Below are 13280 nucleotides of genomic sequence, written 5' to 3'. Positions count from 1 at the left end.
GTCAATAGAAAATATGTGTCAGAATAATGTAGATATTACCTTAACTTACATGCAATATTTCCTAAGCAGAAGAGAACAGAAGGTAGACTAGAATTACAAATTTCAGCAGAAAAAGTTTTCAATCACTTGCAGCACTTGCAACAAGAACCTTTTTCCTACATTTTGAAAATTTAAAAACAGACACCTGTTCCTTTTGAATTCTAGCAGGTTGGGCTGCCTCTATGGCACCTTAAGAGCAACCACACTGACTTAGAACACCACTTTTATCCACACTGTGTCCCTTCCTAGCAGCGCTGCTCTCATGTGTTACCAACAGTTCCACTCAACTATTTCTCTGACTTATTACCAGCCATCACAGGCCCCAGTCTCAGTGAGCTGCCTACCTCCACAGTTACTGTTTTATTAATGCTTTGTGTAAGCTTTGAGTTTTCTGCCCCAGTACTTTTTTTCTTTTTTGCATGTGACCTTTTATTTTTGAGGAAGCAAGTTTAAAGGCTGTGGGTTTTTTTCTTTCTTATGGCAGACTGTTTGCAAAGCTGGCCACAACTTTTCCTCTCTCTGAATCCACACACCCTTTGCAACAAATGTGACTTTGTAGCTCTGTCCATCAAGAGGGAGGACCTGTCTCCCTTCCCCTTGAATGAGCTAGACTTGCAATTTGATTCGCCCTATTGAATGCATGGAAGAGACACTGTGTCATTTCCAAGTCTAGGCCTCAACAGTCCTTCCATGTTTCCACTCACTCTTGGAACTCTCCCCAGCCCCAGTAAAAAGCCTGGGCTTAGGGGTGCCTGGGTGGCTCAGTTGGTTGAGCGTCGGACTTCCGCTAAGGTCATGATCTCATGGTTCGTGAGTTCAAGCCCCGCGTCGGGCTCTGTGCTGACAGCTGAGAGCCTGGAACCTGCTTCGGATTCTGTGTCGCCCTCTCTCTCTGCCCCTCCCCCACTCATGCTCTGTCTCCCCACCCCCCCGCTGTCAAAAATAAACAAACATTTAAAAAATTAAAAAAAAAATCCTGGGCTTAGCCTGTTGGAAAATGAAAGACCATCTGGACCAGGAATGAGTCAGCTCAGCTTTCCTAGCTGAAGCCCCAGAGATATAGGAAAGGGCAGGAAGGGTATCTTTGATAAACCTGCTCTCAACCATATTTGTAGCCAATATTCCTATTTCTGCCCCTAATGCACGTCCAGTTTTAGAAGAACCTGAAGTCTCAGATTACTGAGCCTTTCAGGAGCTCTGCAGTAAGATCATTATTGCTTCTGGGCCTCCCCAGCTCCCAGTTGAGGTTTCTGTTTCCACAAATGAGCTTAGTTCCTACTCATTCACATTTTTCCTGCTTTCAAAATGTTATTGCTCTGATGTCCTCTCCTGCTCTCTTTGTCCTTGTTTTTATTGAATTTTTATTTCCTTACTACAAAGTTTAGTGGTGTTTGGAGAGAAAGTGTAGACAAACATATATGTTTAATCTGCCAGAATTAACAAGAAATCTCCTCACTTCATTTTATAGAGGAGGAAACTTGGGGCACCTGGTGGCTCAGTCAGTTAAGTTTCTGACTTTGGCTCAGGTCATGATCTCACATCTCGAAACTTCTAGCCCTGCATAGGGCTCTGTGCAGACAACTCAGAGCCTGAAGCCTGCTTCAGGTTCTGTCTCCTTCTCTCTCTCTATGCCTCCCCAACTCATTCGCTTGCTCTCTCTCTCTCAAAAATAAATAAACATTAAAAAAATTATTTATGGATGAGGAAACTGAAGTCCTAGCATCTAAGCGGCTTGCCCAAAGCCACCTGAGAGGTTAGTGAAATATCCGAAACCATTCAGAGCCCTGGGAGAGGTCCAGTGTTCCCTCCTCTTTTCCATGCTACTTCCATGATTATGGAAGCCCATTAACAGGACCAAATGTTACTCCTATTTGATATTATTGCAGGTTTTCTTCTGTATATCACACAAGATTCTGCAGTGCCATTGTACATTCTAGTCTTGACAAATAATAAGCCAATTCAATACAAAATCTGAAGAATATAACGGAAGTACACTTTATATTTTTTAAATATGTGATCTCTGCTGATGTCCAAACCATCACTCCCACAGAACTGTGAACTTCTGTATTCTCATATATTATGTGTAAGCTCTTAGACACAAATTAGAAAATACTCGGTAAGTGTTTAAAACGCTACCTATACAGACAAATGCTGGCGCTCTAACTGAAACAAAATTGTACAGTATATGAAGTGGCCTTGCTGGACAGGGAAATGACTCCAGAGTGAATAAGAAGTGGCTAGAATTTAGGGCTTCAAAACAATGCCAACAACCTTTTCTGATGTATAATGGCCCACAGATCAGTTATAGGTATCTACTTTCTGCCAATAATAATTACTGATTACGCAGAAGAACATAGTTCAGATGTCAGGGTCACTTTTATGTGAGGCCCACGTGGGCTGCCATAATCCTCCCTACCCTCTTCAAGAGACCATGCTCAGCTCTGCCACACCACTCCACTGGGCATCAAGTCCACATGGGGTCCAAAAGAACCTCCTGTACCTCCAAACCCCAGCAGGAAGAAAGCACTGCATATCTCAGCAAGAGACACTCTTGCCTTATCTTTTCCATGCTTATACACTGTCTAAACCAGTAAATCTTGAAAAATAATTTAACTTCCATCTTCACTCAGAGAGTAGCCACTCCTGACAGGAGGATGATCAACCCGTACCTAGCTTACCAAATTCAAACCATTCAATATTGGCTTCAGGGTCTTTCACCAATTGTCCACCTCCCTTTAGACATCTTTAACTTTCCTTTTCTTAGTACTAAACTTAGACACCTACTCCATACACAGTGCTTGGTTAATCCCTATTAGGATCCTTGCCAGGGATACTGACCAGAGCTGAGCAGGCATCCTGGAAAGTCATGGCAAATGCAATGATTGTCACAAATATTAATTGACTCCTACACTCCATGCAATCTGCTACATACTTTATAGGCATCACCTCATGCCAACCCCAGACAACTTTATGAGGTAGACACAATTATGTGCAGCTTAGACAGGAAGAATCTGAGGCTTTCAGAAGTTCTGAAATGCCCCAGGTTCTAGACCTAGCAAGTGGGGGTACAAGCCTAACTCTGCCAGATTCTAGAACTGTGTTCTTAACTACTACATTTTATAGGATAGAGGAAGACAGAGAGGCTTAGATTTTATGTGGTAGTAGATTTGTAGCCTAGAAGAAACTTCAGGGAACATGATTTAAGAGATTGCTGGCAATGGGCTTCAGAAGGGTTTACAACTGGAAGAGGTGGTCAGCAAAGTACTTGTGGAATTTGCTAATCATGAGTGACCAAGGCCTGAACTTAGGTTTCTCACAACACATTAAACGGTCATGCCTACAAGAAGCACCAATGGTGTAGGGTAGAAGCAGGGTTACAGGGCTGTGGGGGACCAACAAGTTATGGAGAACTCACACCCCTTCCAAGAGAAGGAGCTGCTACTCAGTTGTTGTTTGGGAATGAGATGCAGTGTTGCATGATCTTCCTACTTTTTCAAGAAAATGGGGGCAGAAATGAGAAAAAATAAATCACCTAAAAATATATTCAATTGATACTATACCATATTGTCTGTTAAAAAAATAATAATAAAATGGGTAAGTCAAAAATAAAAAATTAGAAAACTGAGTGATTTTGAAAATGTTGAGGCCACTGATATTAAAACAAAGCACTTTGGAGAGGCTGGCAAATTTAGTTAGTATTGGATCTGTTAGAACTTGTTGGAATGTTAACATAGCCCGATCAGTCAAGTATTTGTTTAAAAATAAACATTGGATGTATAGCTCAATAGTCAATGATTAAACAACTAAAGTTGCAAGACCCTGTTATAGGCACTATTAGAAATAAAATGCGAACAAGATTTAGAGAGTATAGTAAGGGAGACGATCACATACAAAAATAAGACAAAACAGAAAGGGATAAAAACTACAAAAGAGATATAAGCTAAATGCTATGGCACTTGAGAAATTGAAGAAATCAATTCCTTCTGGGGAAAGTGGTGAGCATCTGGATGGAAGAGAATAAGACAGAGAAACTGGTGAGGACATTCCCAGTAGAGTCAGCAATGCCAGCAGGTCCAAGAAAAGGGAATAGCAATTAGTCCAGGAGACTGGAGCATAAGGTTCATGGATGGGGGAGGAGAGGATGGTAAATATCAGGCTAGGGAATTAGGTCAGAGCCAGATAATAGAGGGCCTTAAAGTCTATATTAAGCAGTTTGGACTTTGTTCTATAGCGAATGCAAGTCCTCAAAAGCTTTAGAGCAAAGAGTGACTAGCTCATATGTGAGTCATATGCTAATCATCTATTTCCATAAATGAAGGTTTGATTTTTCATAAAATGAATGAAATTCTGCTTTGTATCTCTCCTCTGTCACTCTACTTTCTTTGGCAAATCTTGCCCTTGGGTTAATATTCCTGAATTCTTTTGCATTGTTTATGCTCTATACAATACTTCTAATTAAACTTTTATCTAAACTAAAGCCTTATTTTCTTCTTTCCTTTTCGGTCAGAACTATAAATATCATCAGTTTTAACCAGCGATAGAAACAGAAGAATTTTTCCCTTTTTGCTTTAATCTCCAAGTATGATATTCCACTAATTTGACCCAGATTCCATTTTTAGCTTCATGTAACAAAAAGAGGCCTTGAACTGAATACTTGAGCTAATGCTTTTCTTGGGCAAATTCTTATAGCATTTTTGGGTGTCCTTTTTCAAAGAACCCATAGTTTCAGAGCAAAGTGATACCAAGAAATCAAAATGCATCCATCTCTCTCATAAAGCTAGCCTTCCTGCTTTAAAGAAAAAGAAAAGGTGCGCCTGGGTAGTGCAGTTGGTTAAGCATCCAACTGTTGATCTTGGCTCAGTTCATGATTTCATGGTTCGTGGATTCAAGTCCTACATCGGGCTCTATGGACAATGCAGAGTCTGCTTGGCACTCTGTCTCTCCTTCTTACCCCCCCTCCCCCACTTGTGCTCTCTCTGTCTCAAAATAAATAAATAATTAAGAAATAATAAAAGAAAAAAGAAAAAGAAAAAGGCCCAGAATGTGATATCATTTAAAAATCCAGCTCAGGGGCACCTGGATGTCTCAGTTGGTTAAGTGTCCCACTCTTGATTTTGGCTCAGGTCCTGCTCTTACAGTCTGTGAGTTCAAGCCTCAAGTGGGGCTCTGTGCTGACAATGGGGAGCCTGCTTGGGATTCTCTCTCTCCCTCTCTCTCTCTGCCCCTCCCCTGTTCTCTCTCTCTCTCTCTCTCTCTCTCTCTCTCTCTCAAAATAAATAAATAATCAGTTAATCAATGATACCCAATTCAGGGGCTCCTCAGCAGCTTAGTCAGTTGGGCAGCTGACTTTTGATTTTGGCTCAGGTCCTGATCTCACAGTTTGTGAGTTCAAACCCCAAGTGGGGCTCTGTATTAACAGTGTGGAGCCCTGCTTGGGATTCTCCCTCTCTCCCTTTCTCTCTGCCTCTTTAAATAAATAAATAAATAAATAAATAAATAAATAAATAAATAAACAAACAAACAAACAAACTAACTAACTAACTAACTAACTAACTAGCTTTAAAATAAAAAATAAATAAAAAACCAATTCAGTCTCTTTCAACCTGTCCAAACAGAACAGGAGAAAATTCCAGGAGCCAGACCTCTGAATATCCTCTTCAAGGTGGCAACAGAGATACTTTGCCAAAAATAGAGTTGTAACTCATCACATTCTCACCAATATTCTTCTAATTATTTAGTATAAATCCTCCCTTCTGTAATGTAAACCCATTCTACCATATCCCATCATCAATGAAACAATGAAAACCACAACCTGTCTTCCTATCCTACAATCTTTTGAACTGAATTCCTTAAGACTAAGTGTTACATTTGGGCATTTGTCATATAGTTAAGAAACTCAGCCACATACTATTGCTCCTCTCTTGTAGCAAGAGAGGAAACCACCTCCTCTCTTGTAGCAAACTACCTCCTATACGAGAAAGAACCATACAACATGTGCTTCCACTTGCCCTTTTCTTACCCCACCTCACCCAACCCCCTCCAAGATGCATGTTCCTCTTTAGCTTCTCACAACACATTAAACTCTTAAGCCTACAAGGAGCATGAATGGAGTAGGTTGGGAGCAGTGCTATAGGGCTGTGGGGGGTCAAGGGGAATGGAGAACTCACACTCCTTCTAAGGGAGGGAGCTGCTAGACAGCTGCAATTTGGGAATGGGATCCAGTGTTGCTTGATCTATTTTTTTAAGAGAAGCAGGAATTCAGAAATCTACTTATTTTCCAAATATTCAAAACTAAAAATTCTAAACCATTTGTAGAACACTGTATGGACCAAAGTAATGCCTGGGGTCCTAAGCTACATGCTCTGTATTACATCAAGGTCTGGCCCCAGTGAACAATCCAGAATCTGCACCAAATGCTAGTACCATCTTTTCTGTAGCTTCTTCCAGGTCGTTACTAGCAACATGATAGATAAAGGAAGAGAAACCAGCAATATCCAGGTTTTAAGTTCTGATACTCTACCGCCCCTGTTTTCATTTGGATTTCCTATCTTCATCTCCTCTCCTGAATTCTATCCCAAAGAGTCATTCTGCCCATTTACCCTTTTTCTGCCACAGATAACATGCAGCCTTGCTGTCAGCAAAGGGATAACTAAGAAAACCCTCAGGAGGCCCTACTAGTCCAAGAGATAGGAAATAATTTCCTAGCTATGATTCTTGACATCTCCAGAAAGAGTGCTTCTCCTAACTTAAAAAACAAAAACTACATTGAGTCATATCCTACCAATCATAATCCTACCATAATCCTACCTGGAAGTGAATTATGCAGCTTCCCAAACTGCATAATTAGCCCAAATTAGACATGTGTGCAAAAGCTACAAAGGATGAAAGAGAGTGTGGGGCACAAGTAGGGAATCAAGTAAAAACCAAGGAAGAAGGTAGCTGACCTCAATATTCTAAAATTGAATCTCCAGGGGGTGGCACAAAGGGATCTGATTAACACTCTCAATTTTAGCAGTATGGTTAGGAGATGAGAGTCCAGGGACAGGAGATTATCACTAACACATGGCCTTGTGTGGGCCCCTAGTCACATCTTCTGTGCCCAGAAGGAAAGTCACATCCAATTCTGGAGTTCTCCTCCTTTCCTCATGCCTGTTAAGATTCAGACTCTTACTGGGGCACCTGGATGCCTGGATGGCTCATTTGGTTGAGCATCCGACTTTGGCTCAGATCATGATCTTACACAAGTTCAAGCCCAAAGAGCTCACTTCTGATCCCTGCCTCCCTCTCTCTGTGTCTCTCTCTGTGTCTCTCTCTGTCTCTCTGTCTCTCTCTCTCTCTCTCTCTCTCTCTCTCAAAGGTAAACACTAAAAAAAAAAAAATTCAGATTCCTATTCCAAAACCTTGCTGACCCTTGTGTAGATACCTAGTTCCAAATATATCCTGGATTTCCTAATTTTATTCAAGTCGGTGGTACTCATGCTTCAATATTCCCTCCACCAGCCACTGGCAACATCCTGCCCATCCTCTGAAACTCAGCCCAGGGGTCCTCTTCCCTGATCTCTCCCTTCCCCAGGTTCAAGGGCTCCTCCCTTAGCCTTCATATACTCTGTGCTCTTTCCCTGTATACGTCAACCACATCGTACTCTGTTACCGGTGAATTTGGGAATGATATTCAAAATATTTAACTACTGACGCAACACAGGCAGTGTCCCATCAGAACACAAGCTTGCTGTTCTGTATCAATGCACAGTGACCAATGTTAGCCTGCTCAGATGTGACCTTCACCCACAAGACACTAGACTATTTAAAAATAAGGGCAAGCATTTATTCACCAATATAGCACCAGTGCCCAGCATGTTGAGTCAATGTTGGTGGATTGAATAAGACTAAGATTGGGGCACCTGGGTCACTCAGATAAGTGTCTGACTTTGGCTCAGGTCATGATCTGGCGGTTTGTGAGTTCAAGCCCCATGTCAGGCTCTGTGCTGACAGCTCGGAGCCTGGAACCTGCTTCAGATTCTGTGTCTCCCTCTCTCTCTGCCCCACACCTGTCTCTCTCTCTGTCTCTCAAAAATAAATAAATGTTGAATTTTTTAATCAAAAAAATTAATTCTAAGATTGCTTGGAAAAGGAAAGATCATGAGAACCTTGTGATGAGCAGTAGGGCACTTCTTTAAACCCTCCCAGCTTGTTATCCTTACATGTAATGCTAATACTCCTGCTTTACTCAGGGTTTATATACCTGCAGAATAGCCAAACTAGGCAAAAGTAAAAGAAAATGATATTCGAGGCTTCCAAAAGTTAATCATAAAAGCCCCCACAGGTTTTAGGTATAGGTAACTAGCTAAGTATTTATAAATTCCAGTCAGTTATAAAACCTATTACCTTTGGGAACAGTCCCTCAGAGTCCAATATTTGTAAATCCACCTCGTATATTTCACTCACACAAATCCTTACTACTTTTTAAACATTTAAGCAGTTATTTTTAGATGGTGGACAAATTATCACATGTCCCTCTTGTATTACGGGGAGTTAAGTAAAAGAACGTAAGCTTATTTAAGAATATATAATTGATGAAGATTTCTCCTGGTACACCAAAATTAAAACAGAGGTTAGAAGGTCTTCTATAAAAATCACACATCAGCCTCACTCTTAAGGCATCAACTATGCTGTGTGGTCTCATTGCCAAACAACTCTCCATCCAAAGACAATTCTAAGGCGAACACCACAGTAAACCTAGAATCTAAAGGCTGCACTTGGTGCCATATGGGCTCCTCTACTGATGCAGCTTTGTTTTGTATTCCGGCCTGGAAATTCATAAATGGTGACTGGCTTTAAATGCAATGTGTTTTCTTTACAGTTTTGTAGCATGTGCATTTAGTTTGCTATTGTTGTTAAAAAGACATTTCCAGTAGTACCATCCTGTAGCAATAAAATATTATTTTAATCAAAAGCTTGGTTGTGCTACATAAAAAGGAAGTACACAAAACCATTCAGTGTGAAGGTTTGAGGGTGAGTTCTTTAATTTTGTTGAAGGAGGAATTGATTTTGCAGTTACAGAAAAAAACTAGAACAATCTTGGTCAGAAGAAAAGCAAAACTATGGATTTTGTAGTGAAATACATTCTACCATAACTGATTATCAGCAGGAAGGTTTGGAAAGCACATTTTAGGAAAACACTGAGAAAACGCAGAGAAAAGTAATCGTATAATTCTGTGTCAAGCTGTGCACAAAGAAGAGGACTGGACGCTCCTAACCTGGTGTTACCATGATTCTCCCAGAGGCTCATGAGCAAAGACACCAGCTATTTCTCCTGGCCTTGAACTGGAAGTTGCACTTTTGTCAAGTACTGTCCAGTACAGCAAGACTGCTGCTGCCTCTTACAAAGTGGCAATTAATTAACCAAAAACGAAGGTGATTTTGGAGAACCCCAATGTGAGCAATGAAAAACTGCTTTGCTTTAGAAGAGCTGACAGGGAGGTTCTGTTTACATAGCATAGTGGGAGCAAAGAAATGAACTTTGAGAATTGCTGTTTCTTTGAAACACATTACTAGAGTCCTACATTATATCATGGCACACAGTCTACTAAATTGTCTATATTTCTATATTGAAAATAAAATCCAAACAAACTATACCTATAAAATGACCAAGGTGTAATATTGTATATGCTAAAATCAAAGGAAAACTAATACTATTCCAAGTGTGTACTAGAGAGAAGCTTGATGTTATAACACATTATACGAATCTTGAAGATCAAAATGTTTTCTTTTTTTAAAGTTTTTTTTTTTCAACGTTTATTTATTTTTGGGACAGAGAGAGACAGAGCATGAACGGGGGAGGGGCAGAGAGAGAGGGAGTCACAGAATCGGAAACAGGCTCCAGGCTCTGAGCCATCAGCCCAGAGCCCGACGCGGGGCTCGAACTCACGGAGCGCGAGATCGTGACCTGGCTGAAGTCGGACGCTTAACCCACTGCGCCACCCAGGCACCCCGAAGATCAAAATGTTTTCAAGATCGGCTCAAACATATCACTTTAAAACTCATTATCAATTATGTTCCTTGTTGTACAACTAAAGAGTTATTATAAATAGATACAATTTTTATAATCCACATTTTACTTAATAAATCATGCAAGATGGACATTGAGCCTCTGTGCAGTCAACGTGGACCCAATAATCTAGTTCCTGAACAATGTCTGGGCATAGTAAATTCCTAATTTAATTTGGTTGTTCGAAATTTATATCAAGAAAGAAAATATATAATGATTTACTTTATTGATCACTTTACTGTTTCTAGCTGTCTTCCAATGGGTTAGAAGTCTATTAAAAATCCCTAAATTGTGCACAATGCAAATGCATTAAAATTACAGCTGTCAGGCCACACTTGGCCATTCATTATTTTCATCCATTAAAATAATTTCCATCATGATGAACATCCTATGGGATTAGGACCAAAATGGGAAAGAAAATCTTGAAAAAGTGAAGTTTTCGGAGTTCGGCTCCTCATAAGAACAATATATTAAGAATGAAAAGTTAAAGCTACTGTGGAGAAAATGGACCCAGAGAGTAAAGTGAGGAGGGATTGGTCCTTCCAGCCATGTTACCCATACCTCACACTAGCTTTCTTTCATCTTGTTTTTATATCCCCCATTGCATCATCATAGTTATCTAGAGACTGAGCCAAAGCACACTGACAACCATGTGTGGGTTGCCTAATTACAGTAACCTCAGATTTGGCCACTTGATAGTCAATTTTCTCGGTATGAAATAAGGTCTCCTAATGATTTATATAATCACCATCATCATTATTAATACCTCAAAGGCAACCCCACGCAGAAATGCTGGGAACTGGTGGGATAAGACATGGGTGGGGCCAGCGTGCACCTTTAAATACCTGTCATCACAGCACAGGATCCCCTCTCCAGAGTGTTTCGGCCTGTTCATCCTCTCCCTTGCACACCGTAATCTGCTATCTACTCTATATTTAACTTCTGCTCACTTCTTTGGAAGATTCCAGCCAGCACCATGACTGATGATGAGCTGTCTGCCTTGGTGGTAGATAATGGGTCAGGGATGTGCAAGGCAGGTTTTGGTGGTGATGATGCCCCCCGGGCTGTCTTCCCCTCCATGGTAGGGCGCCCCCGGCACCAGGGGGTCATGGTAGGCATGGGTCAGAAGGACTGCTATGTGGGGGATGAGGCTCAGAGCAAGAGAGGCATCCTGACCCTGAAGTATCCCATTGAGCATGGAGTAGTCACCAACTGGGACGATATGGAGAAGATCTGGCACCACACTTTCTACAACGAGCTCCGTGTGGCACCAGATGAGCATCCCATCCTCCTCACCGAGGCACCCCTCAACCCCAAGATCAACCGGGAAAAGATGACTCAGATCATGTTTGAGGCCTTCAATACACCAGCCATGTATGTAGCTATCCAGGCTGTGCTGTCTCTCTATGCCTCGGGGAGAACCACAGGCATCGTGATGGATTCTGGTGATGGAGTTACTCACACCGTGCCCATCTATGAAGGTTATGCCCTACCTCATGCCATTCTACGTCTAGATCTGGCTGGCAGAGACCTGACTGACTACCTCATGAAGATTCTGACTGAACGAGGCTACAACTTCACCACCACAGCCGAGCGGGAGATTGTCCGTGATGTCAAAGAGAAACTGTGCTATGTGGCCCTGGACTTTGAGCAAGAGATGGTCAGTGCTTCTGCATCCTCCTCACTGGAAAGAAGCTATGAGCTTCCTGATGGGCAAGTGATCACCATTGGGAACGAACGTTTTCGATGCCCTGAATCCATTTTCCAGCCTTCCTTTTTGGGCATTGAGTCCAGTGGGATCCATGAGACAACCTTCAATTCTATCATGAAGTGTGATGTGGATATTCGCAAGGATCTATATGCCAACACTGTCTTGTCTGGAGGCAGCACAATGTACCCTGGCATTGCTGACCGAATGCAGAAGGAAATCGTAACCCTGGCACCTAGCACAATGAAAATCAAGATCATAGCTCCCCCAGAGAGGAAGTATTCCGTTTGGATTGGGGGTTCCATTCTGGCCAGCCTGTCTACATTCCAGCAAATGTGGATCAGTAAGCAGGAATATGATGAGGCTGGTCCTCCCATAGTTCATAGAAAATGTTTCTGAATGGTCTTCCATGCTAGTAGGTTTACATTTTTCCCTTCTCTGGGTCACAGTGATGGTACTGCTTTTATCCACTTTCCTTTGAGTAAAGGTAAACACTCTGCTCTTGCTAGTGTAGAGCCAGCAAACTCATCTGCATCAAAGTATTGTGGGCTCCTGCCCAGCTAACCACATCTTGGCCTTTATGAACTGAAGGAGAATTCTAATACTGTATTCTATTCTCTTTACCTATAGGGTTCGAAGAAATATTGACATGCTTAGGTGAAAATGAGCGACAAGGAGTAAAATTATGAGAAATTTCCTTTCAGAATGGATAATTAGCATTACCAAGCCTTAGAAACTAGTTTATGCTTTAAATATTCAACAACAGGCTGGCCATGTAACGCTATAAAAATGTGCATGTTAGCAAACATGTCTTATTAGTATTTTTGTTTTGCTTTTCTACTTTGTATAGAGATAATGAATTATATGGATCAATATTGTCCATATGTACATAAGCACCAGGGAAATATTATATCTTAAAATACACTAAATCTGGCTGTCTAAATGGGAATTTCTTAACTCCCCAATAGCCACTGTTTTAGGAGCTACATATTTTAATTGTTTCCCTTATTAAATAAGCATAATGAAACAGCCAATATTCCATTAATGTTGTTTATAAATCAACTAAACTTTCAGCTCAGAGTGGAGTTCTGCTTGTTAAATACATATTTTAATGTCTAACCTATTGAATTTCATTCTACTTGCCTAACTTTTAAAATAGAAATATAGTATCAAATTAATGTCATCCTGCTATGGTTTGACAAGGATAATGTTATTTTTATTTCTTAGCATAATAACATATCTTGAATAATTTCCATAGGCCATAATTTTGTATATTTCTCTAATCAAGGATTTTACTGTCAGGAAACCATAGCTGCAGCTTCTTAGTAAATTATAAATTCTAGTACAAACAGAGTAATTCCAATTTTATTCTAGGAAATAATTAGAATAATTCTGCTTTATTATGTCCAGTAACTAGCAATACTTCTTCATTCTTAGACTGTCTCTAAGATACTAACATCTTAGAAAATACTACTGTATCTTCCT

At 40.8% G+C, this 13280-nt stretch overlaps 1 protein-coding gene across 2 annotated transcripts; it reads left to right on the top strand.

Moving 5' to 3' along the window:
• Positions 1–11063: 11063 nt before the first annotated feature.
• On the top strand, positions 11064–12194 carry ACTBL2 (actin beta like 2). 2 transcript variants are annotated; one of them, XM_047876398.1, is made up of 2 exons: positions 11064–11192; positions 11319–12194. In XM_047876398.1, exons 1-2 carry the CDS (start codon positions 11064–11066, stop codon positions 12192–12194), a joined length of 1005 nt encoding a protein of 334 aa, XP_047732354.1. The 2 variants fall into 2 exon arrangements, with proteins under 2 accessions (XP_047732354.1, XP_047732347.1); XM_047876391.1 differs by having other exon boundaries at positions 11064–12194.
• Positions 12195–13280: the final 1086 nt, after the last annotated feature.

The sequence above is a fragment of the Prionailurus viverrinus genome, chromosome A1 (genome assembly GCF_022837055.1).
Source record: "Prionailurus viverrinus isolate Anna chromosome A1, UM_Priviv_1.0, whole genome shotgun sequence".
Classification (NCBI taxonomy): Eukaryota; Metazoa; Chordata; class Mammalia; order Carnivora; family Felidae; genus Prionailurus; species Prionailurus viverrinus.
The sequence above is the reverse complement of the archived record's forward strand: the minus strand, read 5'-3'. Positions and strand labels throughout refer to the sequence as shown.